At 48.6% G+C, this 23,375-nt stretch overlaps 1 protein-coding gene across 2 annotated transcripts in view; it reads left to right on the forward strand.

Moving 5' to 3' along the window:
* Window positions 1–23,375, forward strand: part of ESRRB (estrogen related receptor beta) — a 240,361-nt gene that overhangs the window by 167,484 nt on the left and 49,502 nt on the right. For both annotated transcript variants that reach the window (XM_086936617.1, XM_086936618.1), the window contains exon 5: window positions 292–453. In XM_086936617.1, coding sequence (XP_086792743.1) covers window positions 292–453 — 162 coding nt within the window. The remainder of the gene's footprint in view (window positions 1–291; window positions 454–23,375) is intronic.

Here is a 23,375-nt window from a genome sequence, read left to right on the forward strand (position 1 = left end):
GTCTGTGTTTACATGTGCTGTCTTAGCCCCTTTCTACTTCTGTTCTCTGTGTCTTTTTGCACATGTTTTCTGTATGCCGCTCTGTTCATGTCGTCTCTGTGTCCCTCTATCGCTTTGTGTACAATCATCCCCTATGTGCCTGTGTGTACTTGGGCTCTCTGTTTCTCTCTGTGTGTGGAGGGGTTCTCTCTGTCCTCCAGTACATGTGTGTACCGTGTTCTCTGTGTCCCTTTTGCATGTATCTGGACTCTGTGTCCTTCAATGTGTTGAATTCTCGGTTAAACTTTGCAGTGACTAAAATTGTCTCACACCTGCTGGTGGCAGAGCCTGAGAAGATCTACGCCATGCCCGACCCGTCAATGCCAGAGAGCGACATCAAGGCGCTCACCACCCTCTGCGACCTGGCAGACCGCGAGCTGGTGGTGATCATCGGGTGGGCCAAGCACATTCCAGGTAAGGTTGCCCGGGCCACACCTTTCTTCCTAACACACCCCTCCACCCTTCCCCTTTTGAATCCATTTCCACCCTCTCTTTATCCTCTCTGCATCTCTCTTCTCCTGCACCATCACTCCTCCCATTCCATCTCCTCGTCCCTCTTCCACCTTTCCCTTAATCATTACTTCTTTTACTATAGCTTTCTCCCCCTTTCTTCTTCCTCATTTCTTTCCTTCTTTCCTCATTTATTTCCTTCTTTCCTCCTTAGTTCTATCAATCCTTCGATCCTACTCTTCTCTCTCTCTCTCTTGGCTCCGTTTCCTTCTCCTGCTATTCTGTGTGTTTCCCAATGACTCTCTTATTCCCTCTCGGCCTTTCTTTGGCGCGTCTGTTTTTGTGAGCATTATTAGGATTCGTTCAGGACCCTTTAGTTGTAAAATTGGAAGGACCTCGCGCCTCTAGCATTTCCAAGGGTTATTAGTAAAGTCAACCCTGAGAAATGGGAAGCAGTTAACAGCGCACACCCTTTATTAATTCACAAACAGGCCTTATGTGGGCAGCGCAACAAAAAAAGGACACAAAGAGAGGCAAGTAGTAGTGGCGGCTGCTCTAAACTGGAAGTGTGCGGCAATGCAAACGGGGTGTGGGGTGGAGGGAAAAAAGAAATTAAACAACTTACCTTCAACTGTGGCTGCCGCCTCCGTCCTCCTCCCCGATGCTGGTTTCAGAGGGCAAACATAGCGCTGCTCTAATTCTGGTAATATTATTTACCAGCATGAAAGCAGCACTGCGATTGGCCTGAGCGGGCTGGCTTTATGCCCGTTCAGCCACCGGGAGCCGGCAGCTTTCCTCCAACTCGGCTGTACAACACAGCTGGGTTGGAGAAACCAAAGTGCACATATCTATTTGGCTGGCCTAAGACAGCCGGCCAAACTGACATGCGCACTTTTAAGTGCCCACCACTCCTCCCTATTGTGATGCTCCATCACAATGACCCCGTCCTAACACCGGCTGGCCATGGTAGGGCTAGGAAAGAAAAATAAAATGATGATAAAAGCGTTTTATTATCATTTTATTTTTCAGTTGACGACCGTCCTCTTCCGTAACGGAGAAGCCGCCCATGAGAAGTAAATGTCACTTTAGTATTTTCGACCTTTTCAAAAAGCACTACAGCACTACCGCATGTACTTTTTCCCCTTGTGTGCATTTGCTCACCGTGGCCCTCTGTAACTTTATGTGCAACAATCCTGTGACTCTCTGTGTCTGCGCACACACATGCTCTCTAGCTCACATGTTCACCCTAATAGTTCTGTTGGCGCTATTGACAGATAGGAGATGCTTGTTGTGCTCCAAATCAATGGCTTTTACTGACCCCAGAAGACTCAGGGCCTGATTCACAGAACTAACTTAAGACAAAATCCTAAACTTACTACCATTTTGGTATTCACAGAAGGCATTTAGGAGTCCTAAAGTTAGGACTCCTAACTTCTGTGAATACTGAAATGAGTAAGTGCCTTCTGTGAATACCAAAATGGTAGTAAGTTTAGGATTTTGTCTTCAGTTAGTTCTGTGAATCGGGCCCTACACGTTTAAATGATCCCAGCGGGTTAGAACTGTGAGCCTGGGATCAAACACAGGTTCCTGTAGTATACTCTTCAATGAGCCTCCTGTTCCGGTTCTAGTGCACCGCAGTGTCAACCGCCCTTGAGCAGGGAAACAATCATTGTATCAGCAGGTTGACTAGAGATTGGCAACCCCTAACTCCACAGTGACAAAGTACGATTGGATGTGTGAAGCTGCTACTTCTTGCCACAACTTGGATTATATTCAGTGCTGGTGTTGGGGTGGATTCTCCCTGAATGCTGCTGCTGCTTGCCTCAAGCTGGATTATAATCAGCGCTGGTGTTGGGGTGGATTCTCCCTGAATGCTGCTGCTTGCCTCAAGCTGGATTATAATCAGCGCTGGTGTTGGGGTGGATTCTCCCTGAATGCTGCTGCTGCTTGCCTCAAGCTGGATTATAATCAGCGCTGGTGTTGGGGTGGATTCCCCGTGATTACTGCTGCTTGCCCCAGCCTGCATTATGTTCAGCGCTGTGTTGAGGTGAATTCCCTGTGATTGCTGCTTGCTTTAGACTGGATTATGTTCAGCCTTGGTGTTGGGGTGGATTCTCCCTGAATGCTGCTGCTGCTTGCCTCAAGCTGGATTATAATCAGCGCTGGTGTTGGGGTGGATTCTCCCTGAATGCTGCTGCTTGCCTCAAGCTGGATTATAATCAGCGCTGGTGTTGGGGTGGATTCTCCCTGAATGCTGCTGCTGCTTGCCTCAAGCTGGATTATAATCAGCGCTGGTGTTGGGGTGGATTCCCCGTGATTACTGCTGCTGCTTGCCCCAGCCTGCATTATGTTCAGCGCTGTGTTGAGGTGAATTCCCTGTGATTGCTGCTTGCTTTAGACTGGATTATGTTCAGCCTTGGTGTTGGGGTGGATTCTCCCTGAATGCTGCTGCTGCTTGCCTCAAGCTGGACTATTATCAGCGCTGGTGTTGGGGTGGATTCTCCCTGAATGCTGCTGCTTGCCTCAAGCTGGATTATAATCAGCGCTGGTGTTGGGGTGGATTCCCCGTGATTACTGCTGCTGCTTGCCCCAGCCTGCATTATGTTCAGCGCTGTGTTGAGGTGAATTCCCTGTGATTGCTGCTTGCTTTAGACTGGATTATGTTCAGCCTTGGTGTTGGGGTGGATTCTCCCTGAATGCTGCTGCTGCTTGCCTCAAGCTGGACTATTATCAGCGCTGGTGTTGGGGTGGATTCCCCCTGAGTGCTGCTTCTGCTTGCCTCAGCCTGGATTATATTCAGAGCTGGTGTCGGGGTGGATTCCCTGTGATTGCTGCCGTCTTTTTGAAGAGAGAATGGACAGCTGCTCGTGTCCAAGATTGGCTCGCGCTTATGAGCAATCGCCCACATCTGAAAGGGAAGCTAGCTTGACTGAATGAGGAATAGAGAGCTGCTGCTGCAGGTCCCCACAGGAAAGTTCCACGCCCTCCGAGCAATCACCCACAGCAGTAGGGGAAGCCACGCTGACTGAGAAGAGATTGGAGGTGTGTGATGTCCACAGGACAGACTCGCACCCTCCGAGCAATCACCCACAGCAGTAGGGAAAGCCCGTCTGACGGAAGAGGGAAAGGATATTTGTCATGTCCATAGGCGACAGCAGTAGGGGCAGCCAGTCTGACTGAAGAGAGGCGTTCACATGCTTGCAGGATCAGGGCAACGATTCGTTTTCTATCAAACTTATTAGAGAAGGACATGAAAATCTCCTGATGTGCTAAAGATGCTATAATTGATATTTTCAAACATGTCTTTATTAGGTTACAGGTTTTCTTTACCGTCCTGCCCTGGACACGAGTGGTCCCTCCCCCTGCCTCCTCCTCTGCTGAGATCTGTATTGCAGCGCCTGTCTCCACTTGTGGCATTAGCAACGTAGCGCTTGACTGCAGACCGGTATTGTAGCGCCTGACTCTGTTTTATAATTTCTTTTGTAGCGCCTACTGCAGATTACTCTCCCCTAACGCAGCGCTTGACTGCACAGCCCTTAGCCATATTGTAGAGCTTGAATTAATATTGTTTTTTAGCAGCGCTAGCGCGCACCTCTTTGCTGTGCATGCTAACGTGATTTGCACATTATCAAGCGGCCACGCTACCACTGCTCCTGAGTTTGTTGTTGTTGCTGCCATTTTGTCCGGAACCCCTGGCCCTTCCTCCACCTCGCTCCCGCCTCCCAGCTGACCCGCCCACCCACTGAAGCTGTAGGCCGTCCTCTTACTCTGGTACAGCTGTGACCCTCCTGCCCTGGACACGAGTGGTCGCTCCCCCTGCCTCCTCCTCTGCTGAGATCTGTATTGCAGCGCCTGTCTCCACTTGTGGCATTAGCAACGTAGCGCTTGACTGCAGACCGGTATTGTAGCGCCTGACTCTGTTTTATAATTTCTATTGTAGCGCCTACTGCAGATTACTCTCCCCTAACGCAGCACTTGACTGCACAGCCCTTAGCCATATTGTAGAGCTTGAATTAATATTGTTTTTTAGCAGCGCTAGCGCGCACCTCTTTGCTGTGCATGGTAACGTGATTTGCACATTATCAAGCGCCCACGCTACCACTGCTCCTGAGTTTGTTGTTGTTGCTGCCATTTTGTCCGGAACCCCTGGCCCTTCCTCCACCTCGCTCCCGCCTCCCAGCTGACCCGCCCACCCACTGAAGCTGTAGGCCGTCCTCTTACTCTGGTACAGCTGTGACCCTCCTGCCCTGGACACGAGTGGTCGCTCCCCCTGCCTCCTCCTCTGCTGAGATCTGTATTGCAGCGCCTGTCTCCACTTGTGGCATTAGCAACGTAGCGCTTGACTGCAGACCGGTATTGTAGCGCCTGACTCTGTTTTATAATTTCTATTGTAGCGCCTACTGCAGATTACTCTCCCCTAACGCAGCGCTTGACTGCACAGCCCTTAGCCATATTGTAGAGCTTGAATTAATATTGTTTTTTAGCAGCGCTAGCGCGCACCTCTTTGCTGTGCATGCTAACGTGATTTGCACATTATCAAGCGCCCACGCTACCACTGCTCCTGAGTTTGTTGTTGTTGCTGCCATTTTGTCCGGAACCCCTGGCCCTTCCTCCACCTCGCTCCCGCCTCCCAGCTGACCCGCTCACGCTCCGCCCCCTCCACTCTCCATTTAAGGCTGATGTCCCAACGCGCAGCGTCCACGCACTGCGGCCGCGCCGAAGGTGCGCCAAAGGTAAGCCCGTCTACGCCCGTCCGCGCCTGGCCCGCGCCCAGTGCCAAACCCCCTGGCCCTCGTACCACCCACCCCTCCCGCATTACATACGACGCCTCCTCCCTCCTAGCCCTTAACCCCGGCCGACTCTCCAACTGCGCCCAAGCCGCTCCTGGACACACCCATGGACCCTTCACATGCTACTCCTGCAAGTTCGACGGCTCCAAGAAAAACTCCTCATCCACAAACACACAACTGATATCTGACTCCAACCACCTAAAATGCATCCTGCTCAACACCCGCTCAGTCCACAGACACGCCATCGACCTCTGGAACCTACTAGACACCATCTCTCCCGACGTCACCTTCCTAACAGAAACATGGATGAACACCTCATCAGCCCCAGACATCACCATTGCCATCCCGGAAGGATACAAGATCATCCGTAAGGACCGCACCGACCAAACAGGAGGAGGCATCGCTATCGTCCATAAGAACTCCATCCGCATCTCAACCAGCTCAGACGTCAACCTTGCCAGCGCCGAACACCTTCACTTCCAGATCCACACCGACCCCAAGACCACACTCAGAGGCACCCTCCTCTACAGGCCACCAGGACACCGTGCACAATTCAGTGAAGACATCACTGACTTCATCACCCCACACGCCCTCCCCTCCGAAGACTACATTCTACTGGGAGACCTCAACTTTCACCTCGAAAAGAGCAATGACAGCAACGCCACCTCCCTTCTGGACAATCTCGCCAACCTCGGACTCAAACAACTTGTCACTACGCCCACCCACATCGCAGGTCACACACTCGACCCTATCTTCACCTCCGGCAAACATGTTTCCTTCAGTCACACCACAACTCTCCATTGGACGGACCACAGTGGCGTACACTTTATCTACAATAAGACCACAACTCACAACCATCCTCAACCTACTCTGCGAAGAAACTTGAACAAAATCACCATCGACCAGATCTCCTCATCGCTTCTTCAAAACCCCCCTGCCCACTCCTCAAACCCCGACCAAGCAGCCATTAACCTCACCCAATGGCTATCCAACAGCGCCGACATCCTAGCACCGCTGAAAAAACGTCAAATCAAACTAGGCAGCAAAAACGCCTCCTGGTTCAACGATAATCTTAAGAAATCGAAGAAACTCTGTCGCTCCCTCGAGAAGGCCTGGAAAAAAGAAACAAACACCAGCACCAGGGACGCCTTCAAAAAGGCCACCCGCATACACCACCAACTAATCCGATCTGCCAAGAAAGCCGCATTCAGAGACCGACTAGATAACAACGCCCACAACAGCAAGGAATTATTCAACATCGTCAAAGAATTTACCAACCCCTCAGCCAACTCCAACGACATCACCCCCTCTCAAGCCCTCTGCGACTCCCTAGCTTCGTTCTTCCACAACAAAATCGCAGACATCCACAACAGCTTCGACAACCGACCCGGAGACCAACCCTCCCAACCTTCGGCAGGACCTTCACCCCCCTTGAACATCCTTAATGACTGGAACCCAATCTCCACTGAGGACACCATCCACCTGATGAACTCCATCCACTCAGGATCCCCCACAGACCCTTGCCCTCACCACATCTTCAACAAAGCAGACTCCATCATAGCACCTCACCTCCGAGACGTCATCAACTGCTCCCTCAACTCCGCCACCTTCCCGGAAAGCTGGAAACACGCAGAACTTAGCGCCCTTCTGAAAAAACCCACAGCGGACCCCACCGAACTCAAAAACTACCGCCCCATCTCGCTCCTTCCATTCCCGGCCAAAGTCATCGAGAAAGCCGTCAACAACCAGCTCGCCTCCTTCCTCGAAACCAACAAATCCCTCGACCCCTCACAGTCCGGCTTCCGAGCCAAACACAGCACGGAGACCGCCCTCATCGCAGCAACAGACGACATTCGAACTCTACTGGACAATGGAGACACAGTCACCCTCATCCTCCTCGACCTCTCCGCAGCCTTTGACACAGTCTGCCATAGCACCCTTCTACAGCGCCTCAGAAACATCGGAATCCAAGGAAAAGCACTGGAATGGATCACCTCGTTCCTCACCGGAAGAACCCAGAGAGTCCGCCTCCCACCATTCAAGTCAGAGGCCACTGAAGTCATCTGCGGCGTACCACAAGGATCCTCACTCAGCCCCACCCTCTTCAACGTATACATGAGCCCCCTCGCGGCCATCGCACGCCAACACAACCTCAACATCATCTCCTACGCCGACGACACTCAACTGATCCTCTCACTCACCAAAGACCCTAACACCGCCAAAACCAACCTACATGAAGGAATGAAAGAAGTAGCCGAGTGGATGAAGCACAGCCGTCTGAAACTGAACTCAGACAAAACAGAAGTCCTTATCTTAGGCACATCCCCCTCCGCCTGGGATGACTCTTGGTGGCCAGAGGCCCTTGGAAAAGCACCCATCCCGACGGACCACGCACGGAACCTGGGCGTCATCCTGGACTCCTCACTCTCTATGAACAGACAAGTCAACGCCGTTTCATCATCTTGCTTCAACATTCTTCGCATGCTCAAAAAAACATTTCGCTGGATCCCCACCGAAACCAGAAAAACGGTCACCCATGCACTGGTTACAAGCCGCCTGGACTACGGAAACACCCTATACGCCGGTATCACCGCAAAACTCCAGAAAAAACTCCAACGCATCCAGAACGTATCAGCCAGACTCATACTAGACATCCCATGTAAAGACCACATCTCTAGTCACCTGAAAAACCTCCACTGGCTCCCCGTCAATAAGAGGATTACTTTCCGCCTCCTAACCCACGCTCACAAAGCACTTTACGAACTTGGACCCGAATGCCTCAACACACGACTTTCCTTCTACACCCCCTCCCGCCAGCTACGATCCTCCAACCAAGCCCTTGCTACCGTACCTCGCATCAACAAAACCACCATGGGAGGTAGATCCTTCTCCTACCTCGCAGCTAAAACCTGGAACTCACTCCCCACTCACCTTCGTCTCACTCAGAACCACCTAGCATTCAGAAAGCAACTTAAAACTTGGATATTTGACAAGTAATTCCCCACCCTTCTTCAAGTGCCTTGAGACCCTCCGGGTATGTAGCGCGCTATACAAATCTTTTGACTTGACTTGACTTGACTAAATGAAAGGTTTGCAAAATTCGTCTTTTTGGCGTGCCAGTTGTCCAGAGATTTGATTAAGCAACCGAAAGTTCCTACAGTAAAGTTATCTGAGAGTGCAGTTCCGACTCCACTCCGTGCTCTGTTATGCTACTCCATCCAGGGCCATCAGTCCACGGTGCAGATCTCGATCTCATCGGTGTCCTCTGGCCATGGTACACATCCTTCTGTATCCATTGCCCTCAGTCCATAGTGCAGATCGTGCTATGATCAACGCCCTCTGTCTGCGGTGTACATCCTACTCTAAGCAGGGCCCTCAGTCCATGGCGTTCAGACCGGTACCCTCTGTTCAGGGTGCAGGTCCAACTCTAGCCAGTGCCCTTAGTCCCTGGTGCAGATTGTGCTCCGATTGGTGCCCTCTTTCAATGATGCACATTCCGTGCCCTCAGTCCATGGTGCAGACCCTGTTCCCACCTGTGCCCTCTGCCAATGGTGCAGATCGTGCTCCGATCGGTGTGCTCTGTCCATGGTGAGGATCCCACTCCACCCAGCACCCCGTTATTTGTACTGATCCAGCGTTCACTTTTGCCCTCAGAGCGCTGTCCGCTGTCCATGGTGCTGACTTGCCGCTGACACGTGGCCTCAGATCCGCGCCCTCCGTCCTCTGTACTGTTCCTGCTCCCATGGTTGCCTTATGTTCACTGTATTAATCTCAGTCGGTCCCTCCGTCGCTGCTGCTGCCCTGGCTCTGACATTTCCCCCAGATCTACTGCCCAATGTCCCTGCCCCTTTGTCCAAGGGCAATGCAACTTCAGAGCCTGCTGCGCGCCTGCTTTAACCTGTGCTCCTTCCCCGCGATGCTGGTCTCGCGCTGACCCTCAGCCATTGACCTTTGTGCTCATCCTGCTCTCCCCCTTGGCTGCTGTCCTGGTGCTGGATCTGCTCCGACCTCCGCCCTCTGTCCACGGCTCTTCTGATCCTGTTCTGACCTGCCCTATTTGTCTACGGTGTTTCCGATTCTGTTCTGACCTGTGCCGACCCTCCTGCTCTGTCCTGTCTTCTCTGTGTATGGCACTGTCGCTCTTGCTTTGATCTGTACCCTCGATTGGTAGAGTGAAATCACTGCCTTGTGCCTTCTGTCCATGGTGCTGAACCTAATCTGACTTGTGCATACTGTCTGGGGGCTGACATGATCTGAGTGCGCTGTTAGTGTCGCTGACCTTGCTGTGCCCTCTGTCAATGATGCCACCCTCTTCCTTTGGCGCTAATTCCGATCCACGGCCTCTGTCCATGGCACAAATTCTGATGTATGCCTTCTCTCCATGGTGCTGATAATATTGTGTCTTATTTTGTTCTACAAATTAATGAAGCCACTTTTAACCCATCATGAGATCTTTTGATTTGGTCTCGATCCTCAACGGATCCTGCACTTTGACAAACCCCATCATAGCTTCAAGGCTCACTTCATGCTTGCTTTCTGGTGATCCAAAGCACGATGATTGACAACCTGCTGAAGCTCAACGTTAGCAAAATGAGGTTCTGATCCTGGTCCAATGTAGTTTGTGGACCCCCACTGTGTGTCTGAAACCCATGGGGACATTACCACAACAAGTCAAAAAAAAGGAAGTGAATCTGAGGGGCCAGGTCAATGCTGTCGTTTCAGCGTGTTTTACCAGACGAGGCTGTTGATGAAAACCCTTCCATTATTTCCACCCCTCTTGTGCAGGCCTTTGGTTGGAGCAGAAATTCTATCAAATTTAGATTACCCCGTAGTTGCTACCTGGGCTTACCAAAGACAATCATTCAGTATCTGCAGGTTATTCAAACCACTGTAGTCTGCTTAGCTTGTAAGCAGCACAAACATAAACATGTATCAGCTGTGTGTCTAAGGCTACATTGGTTGTTGGTGGGTTGGATCTTTCAGTTTAAGATCTTCTAACCTTGTCCTTCACGCAATTTGTGGTCTAGGATCCAAGAAAGTCTGCAGAAGACTTCTTCCATATTCCTCTGCCTGTCTTCTATGGTCAGGAAGTGCCTTGATATCCACCAATACAGAGGAACTCGCCCTCAAGGTAGAGCTATCTCTGTTTTGGCATCCGTACTCTGGAACATTTTACCATTTGGCATTTGCTCATAGATGTCACCATATATTTAGGGAAGCCCTTAACGCTCTTCTTTATGGTGTTGTTTTCTGCAGCAATTGGGGAACACGGTTCCATCACCAAAATGCCTTTTTGCGAACCTGTGCTCACAAGTATTCATTCATTCACTCATCGAGACTACAGGTAGATAAAGAGTGTCGCCAACAGTGCGGCAGGGTTCCACACAGCCCCTGCAGGTGGGAGGTCCACAGGAAATGTAAAGAGCTGTAGACAGAGGAGGCATTTCAAAAGGAAGCTGGTGAGTGCCACATGAAAAACAGGCGCACAAGTGAAACGAGCGAAGCATTAAACAGTGAATTACGAGCGGGCTGCTCAATGGCAAGGATGCTGTTACAGCGGAATTCTCTTTCTGAATTCATCTACAACTGTGGAATCCTACACTGTGGCTTACATTCTGGGTGTTGTAACCCTTACCTTCCTGTTTTCAGACTGTAGTTCTTGATTGCCGATTGCAAATTCTTGTACTTCTCGCTTTATTGTCAGATGTTACTGTATTGTGATTTGTGAGAGAACAGTGGCTTCATTGTGAGACTTTCTGGTAATGAGGTAGGATCATAAAAGACCTTGTCCCCAGACCACTACAGAAGGTTCATCATGGGTCCAATACTCTTGTCATGGGTTTGAGGTCTATCAACCAGGGTTTTCGGAGCACAGAGGCCATTCTGGGATCTGGGATTCTTGCAGCAAAACCAAGTTTAATATTTGTCATTTATCATTCTTTCACCTCCGGAAGCAGGGGATGCTACCCTTGTCCCCTTATTTCTTTTACATTTTTTCAGGACATGTTGACTGAATGCCCGAGTCCTGTACTAACAGCCTAAATTTAGTCATTTGGAGGGCATGTGGTCTGCGAATCAGGCTTTAGGTTCATGGACCTGAAAAGGACAACACAAGAACAAGATCTGAGCTTGCATACCTCTGCTGGGTAACGGCCCAGATAGCTTCACCTTTTAACCCTTGCAAACCCATCACATTTTTTATGTCAATTTCACAGAAGTTACTGCAGTGATTTACACCAAACTAAGCAAAGGTAAAATTCTACTTTCATGCCAGCTTTGGGCAATTCTGTTATGCTGGTTTTTTTTGCATCATGAGGGAAACATTTTTTGGGAGTATTAAATATGGGAACTGTCACTGTTTTGAACCCCTCTTTTTATTTAGGCTCCCACGTAACGTATCGGCGTGAAATGTGCCACGCCAAACTGAAATTGAGTGCATTTTTCAATTGGAAAGTTTTGTACAGATTCGTTGAACTTCACTAAAGTTATTGTGAAACCCCCAAAATATGAATATTAATATATGCAAACCTTTGGAGTGTAAAGTCCCACCTGCTACTATTATTGGAGATCAGGAGGAGCTGTGACACTCGAAAGGTGAATCCTCAAGTACATCTTAATGCCCCTACATTCCCCCAGTGGTGGTGTGTGTTATGTTTCAATTTGCCCATCTCATATATTGTGGAAGTCATATTTTCATGTGCAAATTATATTTACCCAACACCAGAATGCAAGAAAGTACATTCGTGTGCTAAGGTAAAATCATATGAAAGAGGTCTCCTGACAATTAGACGAGTGGTCCTGGAGTATGTGAGGCAGTAAATAATATTATCTTTCATGTTGGTATTGTGACAATAATATTTTGAAATGTAACCGCTGGACTGTAGTAATATATATATATATATATATATATATATATATATATATATATATATATATATATATATATATATATATATATATATATACACACACACATGTGTATATATACATATATACACACACATGTATGTGTGTGTGTATATATATATATATATATATACACACACACACACACGTATGTGTGTGTGTGTGTATATATATATATACACACACATACAGATGTGTGGAGTGTTTTAATCTATTCATTATGATTCTTGAATGTAGGGAGGGGCAATTTCTCTCAAGAGATGAAGCCTCAAATGGGCTATGATATGCATCTGCATAGATTTATCATGCCATGGCATTTTGCAAATATATTCATTTAACAAAATTAATTTAACCAAAAATAGGATGCAATGAATTGCATTTGTGTAGTAAGGTACAGCTATTTTGAAGAGGTCTCACAACTAATTGAGAACTACCAAATCTGTGCCATGCTGCTATCGTAGTCAAAACTATTAAAGTAGGTTAAGTTACCACACTGCCTCCTTTTTTACACTGAACAGTCATTCATAACTAATAATGAAAGCGGAAGTTATATGTGTAGAAATACTAGAAAGTCTGGAGGATGCCTCTGTATCAAATCAAGAAAAAGCAAGGGTCATGGGATCGAAGAAAAGTACTGGGGTCACATGAAGGGGAAAGATAAAAAAGGCCAAAACAAGACACGCCAATTCACTTTGGTGCTTACAGGGCAACAACCTACCAAGCACTCCATCACTCATCATCACACGTGCATGATGCCAGTCTGGTATGGGTCTGAGTTATGATCCAACTAGTATGAGCTCAGTTGGTGCTCATATGCTTTCGAGAGCACTAGAGGGGCTTGTAGAGAGAACTCCAGCTCAAACGTTTGACTTCCACCACCTTGTAGGAGTAGGTGGAATCTAGGCTCTTTAAAGATTGTGTCATTTCTGCTCTGGTTGCCAGCTTTGTTTGCTCTTCCACATCCTTCCTCATTAATGCGTGTGTTTGATCGCAAACTGCGCTGACACCCTTGCCCCCTCAAGAAAGCCACTGGCAAATAACACGTCAAAAAAGCAAGCTGGTTCACCCCCGTGATTCAAGAGTCCAGACACACCTGTAGATGGCTCGAGAACACATGGAGGAACAACAAAAGCCCACTCCTTCTTCAAAGCAGCCAGCACCACACACCATCACCTCATCAAAACCACAAGGAAGAAGGCCCCCCAAGACAGAATCACCAACAATGCACACATTAGCAAATAACTCTTCAGCATCATCAAGGAGTGTGCCAAATCCAATAGCGAGGCCACAGACATCCACCCTTCCAAGACCTCTGCAATAGACTCAGCACTTTCTTCTACCACAAGATCAAGACTATCTATGATAATTTCAACACCCAGGACCACTCCACCGCACCAGCAACCACCACAACCGATGCCGACCCCCCGACCGACGCTGCACAGCTGGTCCTCAGTCACCATGGACGACACCATAAAGACCATGAAAAGCATCCATGCCAGAGCACCTCCGGACCTCTGCCCACACTGCATCTTCCACAGAGCCGCCATCGCACCTGAGCTATGCCAAACCATTAACTGCTTCCTCAAGACCACCACCTTCCCTGATGACTGGAAACACGCCGAGATCAACCCCCTCTTGCAGAAACCCTCTGTGGACCCGAAAGACCTCAAGAACTTCAGACTAATTTCCCTGCTCTAGGCTCTCCTTCCCAGCCAAAGTAATTGAAAAAGCCATCAACGCCAAGCTCGCCAACTTTATCTAAACCAACCACGTCCAGGACATCTCCCAATCCAGATTTTGAAGCAATCATAGCACCAAGACTGCTCTCCTTACCGCCACCGACAACTTTCACTCCCTCCTTGACCAGGGCGAAACCGCGGCCCTCGTCCTATTGGACCTCTTGGCAGCCTTCGACACCGTCTCCCAGCACACCCCAGCCACAAGAATCCACAACACTGGTATCTGAGATAAGGCCCTCAGCTAGATCCGTACCTCTCAAAACTGACAAAGATCAGCTGTGGAGTACCCCAGGGATCCTCCCTCAGCCCTAACCAATTCAACATCTACATGGCCCCAATCGCAGCCATTGTCAGGAACCATGGGCTCAACATCGTCTCCTACGCCGACGACACCCAGCTGATCCTCACCAGAGCCCACTGTCACCAGGAACAACTTCCATGAAGGAATCAAAGCCATCGCCACCTGGATGAAGGGCAGCTGCCTAATGCTCAACTCTGACAAGAAAGACGTCCTCATCCTGAGAGCCTCCCCCTCCACTTGGAACGATTCCTGGTGGCCCTCAGCTCTAGGAAGTCCCCTAACACCCTGGCACCATGTACGAAACCTCAGCATCGTACTGGACTCCTTGCTCACAATGGGCTATGATTGGCTATGAACGGTCTGCTTCAACACACTCCGCCTTCTTCGAAAGACCTTAAGTCTGATCTATACAGCACCCTTGTTACCGCCAGCGCCTTTAGACCCTCACAGGTGAGTAGCCAAGCTTTACAAACCATGATTGATTGATCTCTTGTCATGCTGCTGATTCTTACTAGTATTCTTTGTCCCTGGTGTTGATCCATGCTCTCTGTCCATGGTGTGGAGTCTGACTGATGTCCTCTGTTCATGATGTTGATATAGACTTTCAGTCCATGGAGCTGATTCTGACTGATGCCTTCTCCCCATTGTGCCCTCTGCCCATGGTGCTGAATACGCTCAATGCCTTCTGTCCATGGCGCTGAGTCTAACTGGTGCCCTCTGTCCATGGTGCTGATCCATGCTGTCTGTGGTACTAAATCTGACCCGTATCCACTGCCCATGGTGCTGATCTGTGCTCTGTGTGCACGGTGCATATTCTCACTGTGTCCTCTCTTCATGGCGCTGAAAATGAGCTGTGATATCTGTCCATGATGCTGAATCTGATTTGTGTGCTTTGTCCATGCTGCTAATGAGGAACTGTGCTCTCTCACTATGGTACTGATTCTGACCAGTGCTCTCTCCATGGTGCTGATTCTGTTGGCATTGGCATTGATGGTGATATGTGCTCTTTGTTCATAGTGAAGATTTTAATTGATTTCCTCTGTCCATGACTCTGATCTGTGCTCTTTGTTCTGTTTCTGACTAGTGGTCTCTCATCATGGTGCTGATGCTGGTTCGTGCACTCTTTCCATGGGGTTCATTTTGACCTGATCCTCTGTTCATGGTGCTGATCCTGCTTTCAGCTCGAAATTTTATATAGCGCGAACCTGACTCGAAGGTATCGGGTATCAGAGCGCTTTACACGAGCACCAGTTGCGTTACACAAGGACACATTCATTTTTGTTAGACACGGGGAGATTAAGTGATTTTTTCAGAATCACAGAATGGTGTGCGCCCTTGCCAAGGCTCGAACCAGGTTCCACAGATTTGCGGTCAACCCCCTTAGCCTTTAGGCCAACTCCTCTCCCCAATGATTAGTCGTGTCCACTGGTTTCTGATAATCTTTGAGACTTTCTACTCGGATGTTTGCCGAAAAAAGGTAGGGAGGGGAGACACAGCTTTCTTTTAGTCTAGCAAAGCAACTGGTTAACAATATGCGCTGAGATAAGCGTACTAGTAAGACAGAGCTCCACCAATGCTGTGCCTAGCTACCTAACAGGACAGACCTCTGTTCCTTTACAGCTGGTTTGACCTCATCCAGCAATAGAAAATAAGATTGATCAACTCTACAAAAACGAACTATTTATCGGATACTCCGGATATATTTTACAAAAACGGGACTTGGCGGGACACTACCGCTGATAGCTCAAGTTGTAGGAGTATTTGGAAGAGCACCACATGCTGCTCAGACGGAGCTGCCCTTGCTTGCATTTCCTGAGCATCACATTGTGTTTTAAGAGTGCCCAGGAGTTGTCGCTCTGGTTGAAATAACAAGCCGTAGAAAAGACCTATTCTTGGCTTGGCCAGAAAAGGAAGCTCAGTTACTGCTTGGAGGCCTGGCTCATGCAAAGAAAACACAGGCATGCTGAGGAGCTGCAAGGAGACCCAGATATTCTGAGAGCCCTGGTCCATAAGCGGATCCAGTAGGCTCGGAGGCCTGACCTAAGCAAATGGATCCGGGTATTCTTCGAAGCTGGTATTCCCCTCAGCGCCTTAAGACCCTCACGGGTAAGTAGCGCGCTTTACAAGTACTCTGATTGATTGATTGATTGATACAGCAATGGTGGGTCATCTGTGCTGCAGCAGTGGTGGGTCTTCTGTATGTGCTGTAGCAGTGGCGGGTCTTCTGTATGCTGTAGCAGTGGTCGTTCATCTGTCTCGCTGTTCTGTGATATAGCAGTGGAAGGGTCGTCTGTCTGTGCTGTAGCAGTGGCGGGTCATCTGTCGGTGCTGTAACAGTGGTGGGGGTTCTGTAATACATCAATGGCGGTGCTTCTGTCTTTCCGTGCTGTAATATAGCAGTGATGGGTCATATGTCTCTTCTGTGCCGTTGTGCTTCAGATTAGCAGCACTCGTGGCTTCGAGGTAGTGTTGCAGACAAGATTCTATTCTCTAATAATACAACAGTATTCGTGACAGGCCTCAGCCACTGGAGTTTAGCAGTGAATACTCTATTTATTCTTTTTAAAAATGTGATTCCCTTGTGGTCGCCTCACTTCACAGCAATTGCCTTGTCCCCTCTGGCACTTCTAGTCTGCTCTCCTATTCGGTTTATTGATTATCACTCCCCCCACCCCCAGCACACACCCTCCACCCCTCCCTGGTGCCTCTCCCTGCAGCCCTCAGTGTGATGGCTGATTGCTATCTGCTAATTAATGTATCCCGGGGCCACGCTCCTATTCATTGGCCCGATAAGCGGAATTGGATGTCATTGCCCTGCACGGCTTGGCAGAGAGGCACACTGTCCTGATAAACATAAAGACACCCCCCCCTTCTGTCCCGCAAGATGAGATCGCCGAAGGTAAGAGCACCCACAGGCCCGCTCGATACTTCAATCATTCCCATTGTTAATTGTAGCCTGGCTGGCAGAAGAGAGAGACTTTCCAAACAGAGCCCTGAACTCAGGGGGGATCTTTTGGAAGTGAGGCGGCACTGCCCACGAGCACAGGTAAATGTGAAAAGGAACACGGCACGGGACTCGAACACAGACCACAGACTAAGGTCGCCAAACACCAGACTTTCAGAGGGCAGCGATTCTGAACAGCCACAGCTCACCCTTGCAGGGTGGTGTGGGGTAGGGCGTCTAGAGCTGGCTACACGTGTTATCACTTGCAATAAATAGAATGTCACAAATGCGTCATTCTTGATTATAACAGATAGAAGGTTTTTATGTCATTACACCACTGCTTAGTAAATAAGAAATTTCCTGGCATCCTCAGTGGGGTCTGGCTGGCTATCAACATGGACCCTGTGACAGCAATGTGTCTTGAATTTAGGTACATAAGTAAGGGCTACAAGAGGTGTGTCGGATGCACAAGATGACGAATGTGTCTAAGAAGGGCTCGGTCAAGCAATCTTTAATCCTGCACAGTCCGTCCAACCCGGCGTATTGAACTTGCTCCCGCTATACAAAGGCAATAGGTACGAGGACTAATGCTTAACTGGAGCCGGTGGTTGCCAATGGGGCCCACCTGCACTCCTTTTTGGGGTCGATGGGGCTCACCTGTCCTTCTTTTTCCTTATCATACCAAAAAAGTTGCTGGTACGTGCTTCAGCCTCTTGCGAGGTCTTAAACCTCTTTTGAAGTTTTTTGAACCCTCAACAAGTCAGCTGATTGTCCAGTCGACTATTTTATCTGGACTGGACTATGCTAGTTCCCTGTTATTGGGGGCTAATCAAGCTGAGATTATCCGGGTGCAACGTATCCAAAAGGCGGCTGCCAGAGCCTTGTTGGGGCTCCCTTGGTTCTGTCCCATTGCTGACACCATCCAGAAACTTCATCGACTTCCCATGGCGGAGCGAATCCATTGTAAGACTTTATAGGCTAGATGTAGGTAACTCTAATTTACCGACTCATAAATACCGAATTTTACCAATTCAGTATTTATGAATCGGTAAATTAGAAGGAGGGAGATGTAGCAAATTTTGAATTTTGAATTACCGAATCGTTAACATTCGGTATTTACCGATTCGGTAAATACCGAATCGGTATTGCCCATTGATTCCTATGGGCCTTGAAGCCCATAGAAATCAATGGGAAATACCGATTCGGTATTTACCGAATCGGTAAATACCGAATCCTGCAAGGGTGCAGGGGGTGTCACTTTGACACCCTCTAGCACCCCAAGTACAGGCTTGTGTGCAATGTGGCACACATACATGCCCTAAGGGCATGTCTGTGTGTCACATTGCACAGGTGTGCATGCACAGATGTGCATGCACACCTGAATTCGGTATTTTACCACCCAATAGGATAGGGTGGTAAAATACCGACTCTTAAGGGCCTGTGGCACTCTTAGGAGTGTCACCTACATATGGATTTACCAAATCGGTAAATATACCGATTCGGTATTTTACCGATTCTGTAAATTTACCGATTCGGTAAATTTACAGAATCGGTAAAATATAGGCCACCTACATCAGAAAACCCTAATACCGGTCGGTAACGGCCGAATTCGGCCGTTACCGACCGGTATTAGGGCTCCTACATCTGGCCCTATGTCTTTCTTTTAAGATACTAAAGCTCACTACGCCTAATCTGCTTTGTAATTTGCTGACCCCATATGTACCACCTCGCGTATTGCGTTCTTTAGGGCATCATTTGGTCATTGTTCCCCGTGTGAAGCACTGTCGAGCAGGAGGATGTTCCTTCCGTTGCTTGGCGGCCAAACTATGGACCTCCTTGCCGGTTCAGATACGTGGTTTGGAGGGTCTGTTGGATTTTAGAAAAGCTATCAAAACCTATCTCTTTCCATTACAATAGCTTTATCGCCTCTGTTTGATATTGGAGCTTTCCCGCTGTAGTAGTCAGGTGCGTTCTCTGTTGTTGGAAGCGCCGGGACGTCCATTTGCTGGGGCAGCCGAGAGCTATATAAGCTCGGATAACATAACATAACATAACATTCCCAGAGAGCCAGAGGGGAAAACACACAAACGGGAAAGGAAGATGGAAAATCTGTCAACAAGGGTGAAAGCAGGAGCCTGAAAGAGTGACATAAAGGGGCAGGAAGGAGTGTCTGGCAGTGGATTAAAGAGGCCTGAGGTGGATTCAGGATTGCGAAGTCTTGATATTGTCCCAGGGGACATTTAATAGCCACTGTCTCTTGAGCAGTGCTTTGGACACTGGCACTCATTATATTATGAATTAAGCATTGAAGCGGACCCACCTTTCAAATCGATACCCGCATGATCTGGTGCTGCCATGAGATGGTGCAAGCTCCCAGTCTAGCAAGGAGCTCTGGGGGCACATCACAAATGGGCCGCCGACCTGCACTACCTGGGCTCACCTTCGGTGCCCCGCAACAGGACTGGACATGGAGCTCTAACTTCTCCCTCTAGAAGTGTTGGAGTGTGATAAAGATGGACTCCGCAATGAAGCAGTGCTGGAGATAGGACCGACACTGGAAAAGATAGGTTATGCAGTGCTTAATTTGTAATAGAACAAGTGCCGGAGCCCACAGTTCTGTTCAAGCTCCCATGCCCGGCACTATTAAATATCAGCATGCCAAATATCAAGGCCGCATAACCTTCAGTCCGCCAAGGCGTTTTTAATCACTGCTGGGCACTCCATGCCCCTTTATCTCACTCTGCTTCCTTCTTTTGTGATGATTTTTCTGTCCCTGTCTCTCTCTGCTTTGTGTGTTTTTTCTCTCTTCCTCTTTGGAAATGTCTGAAGAGAGAAAATGAGTGCAGATCCCCAAATAATGAGTGCCCCCCACCGGCAACCACCAACTCAAATGAAGCACTGAGGCTATGTGCGGCAGAAGAGATCTGCTGGCATCCGACGGCAGCCAAATTGTGATTAAAAGATGGTAGGAGAGTCATTGATCAGCCTTACTGGGCCCCAGAGCCACATGAGGAGTCTTGAATGGAACCCACCTTCCTATTCACCTAGGGGAGGTGACCTAGGCGTGACCTGCTCCAACAGGCTGAAGACTGCCAGTGGCCCACCAGGATTGATTGAGGAGTTGACTCACTGCCGTATACAAAAAAGCTATGGATGGAATGCTTGAATTAATCTCAGCCACTGGTAATTACTCAGACCGCATCCCAATCCATCATTATTCTTCAATCCATGTCACCTCAGTTTGGGCCCAGCCATATGCAAATCAGTCTTGACCCTGCTCTAATTGGAACAGTCCAACCCGAACTGCCAAGCCAGATTCTCCCTGAACCAGAACACAAGCAACCCAGAACTGGTTCTGCCCTAATTATGGACTCATCAACTGAGTACAGCTTGGTTCCAGTGACACAGTGTGCACAGGATCCACGTTTGGACCTACCCCTTCCACTTAGGGTGACAGACTACAGTATACAAAAAAGGGAAGGATGGATTGCTAGAATTTATCTCAGCCACTGGTAATTACTTAGGGCTACATCCCAATCGATTTTATTCTGCACACCATGTCACACTAGTTTGGACCAAGCCATATGCAAATCAGTCTTGATCCTGCTCCAATGGGGACAGTCCATCCCAAACTATCAAGCCAGGTCATCCCTAAACTGGAACACAAGCAACTCAGGACTGGTGTTTACTTAGTTGGGTAGAGCTTGGTTTCAGTGAAACATTGTGTTCGGGACCCACATCTAGACGTACCCACCCCTCTTATTGCAACACACTACTGTATACAAAAAAGTGATAAATGGAATACTTGATCTAATGACAGTCACTGGTAATTACTTGGGCTGCAACCCATCATGTTTGTGCACACCATGTCACCTCTGTTTGGACCCAGCCATATGCAGATCAGTCTTTCCCCTGCTCCAATTGGAACAGTCCAGCCCAAACTGCTGAGCCAGGTCCTCGCTGAACCTGAACACAAGCAGCACAGGTCCGGCTTCACCCTAGTTCTGAGCTTATCAGCCGGGTACAGCTTGGTTCCAGTGACACAGTGTGCCTGAGCCCTCATCTGGCATACCCATCCTACATAGGGCGACATACAACAGTATACAAAAAAGTGACAGATGGAATGCTTGAATTAATCTAAGCCACTGGTAATTACTCAGGTCCCATCCCAATTCATTGTTATTCTTCGCACAGTGTCACCTCAGTTTGGACCCAGCCATATGCAAATCAGTCTTCATCCTGCTTCAATCGTAACAGTTCAGCCCAGGATTTAACTGCACCCGTGTGATTGACAATGTATACCTTGCGGCGGGAGGTAGGAGAGTCGGCGGCCAGTGGAGCTGAAGCCCCAGGGGGATGCTTGAGTGGGGAGTGTGATGAACTTAGAGCTGCCTGGCTTGCTGAGGCTGGGATTGTCCAGGCCTGGGGCAGGTGGCCTGTAAGAAGTTGGTGCCATCGTTACACTGAAATTGAGAGGGGGACAGTCCCCCTGGCCACGGACACTAGGCTGAATGGTGCATTCAGCAATGGTCGCCAAAACATGCCATCATAGTGAGCTGCTGTGTAAAAGACATTAAGAATTTCCCTAACAGTTAAAGTGAGACATCCAATTGCTTGTGGACAAACTCGACACAAACCAACTTCTTTGCAGACCCAAACACATCCAAGGACTCACTGCACAGCCTTTTCTGTCTCAATATGGAGTTGTTACAGCAAGTGTGATCCAACTATATTGTATATAATGGGAAAACCAAGCTGGTGGCGACCTTACAACAAAGTAAGATTGACAAATTTACCAAGTCAGCAGTGGAGAGTCAGAGACAAGTACAATAAATCCCCCAAGAAACAGATACTTGAGAACACATTTTTTAAATGATTTGTTATACCCAAACCAACTTACTAGCTGTGGAGTGAGAGTTGGGGTGGGACTTCGGTGTCATGACTTGAGAAAGACAGTGGAATGTGCCACTGAGACATAAACCAGAATCTCAACAACAGAGACTTTGGTGCAGACGCTATCCACAGATGTAACCCATCTGGAGGACACAGTGGGCCGCCTTGATCGAAGAGTTGAAGATACAGAGGGCAGATCATGAAGAAACAACCTTTGAGTTGTTGGCAAACCTGAGGACTTCCAGGGATCCAACCCAGACCACACTTCATGACCACATAACTGAGGATGTGGGTCTCGGCAGAGGCACTGTCAACCTCCTTTACAATTAAAAGAGCTCACAAGTCCCTGTCAGCAAGGCCCTCTCCCAGGTACCCCCCGAAGCTTAAACGTTCCTATTTATTAAAACTATACAGCTAGAGATACAATACTATGACAATCCCTCATAAAACGGATGTTGCCATTAACTCTACACAAATCAGCATAAACTCTGATTACACAACACACGTCCAGCAGATATTTCATGGCTGTCAAGCAGAAGCAGGGATCCAGGCATTTAACATGCATGCTTCTGTTCTTGGGGAAAATGAAGATTATACATAATGGCAAAACGCATTTCTTTGAAACACCTGTGGAGATCTGGGCCTGGCTGGAGATATGAAGGCCCCGGTGGGAGCTGACTCAAGTCCCTCGTTCACTGGATCTGGAAAGACAGTGAGAGTGTTCCTGTCCTTCCGGGCGTGGGAAGGAGGGAAATGACAGGGGGCTCCGAGACTGGGACTCAAATCGGAACCCCAGAGCATTCAGAACTGATCAACCATCAATAGTACAAGGATTGGAGACAACAGCGGAAGTGAGAGGTCCATGGCCCTGAACTCAGTCTTCTGTTATATAAGCCCTTGAAAGCACTAATCCTCTGATACGCTTTCCGAATACCTGATGTCTTGTCTTGAGCATCATGTAAGGGTAGATGCCTGTAGTAGTAATAAGCTAGGAGGCTTACTCTTGAACATCCACTTATGCTGGGTCGGCAATACTCATTTGTTAATACACATTGCTCAGCACATAGCCCATGGCCACTATGCCTTATCAAATGGTCCAAAGGTTGGGGAGGCGTGACAGATGCTTCAGTTTAGGAAGTATAGGGAGGGGAGGAGTTTGGGATAGTATTTTAGTTGGTTACTTAGGTTTTGGGTTTGGTAGGTACAGTAACATGCAGGCAGCTTCTTTGGCCACACTTCACAGAATGGAACACAATAACAAATGCTCAGAAAACCTTTGGCTTACTCCTCTGGAATGTAAATGGCCATAACAA

Source organism: Lissotriton vulgaris, chromosome 9, assembly GCF_964263255.1.
Source record: "Lissotriton vulgaris chromosome 9, aLisVul1.2, whole genome shotgun sequence".
Taxonomy (NCBI): domain Eukaryota; kingdom Metazoa; phylum Chordata; class Amphibia; order Caudata; family Salamandridae; genus Lissotriton; species Lissotriton vulgaris.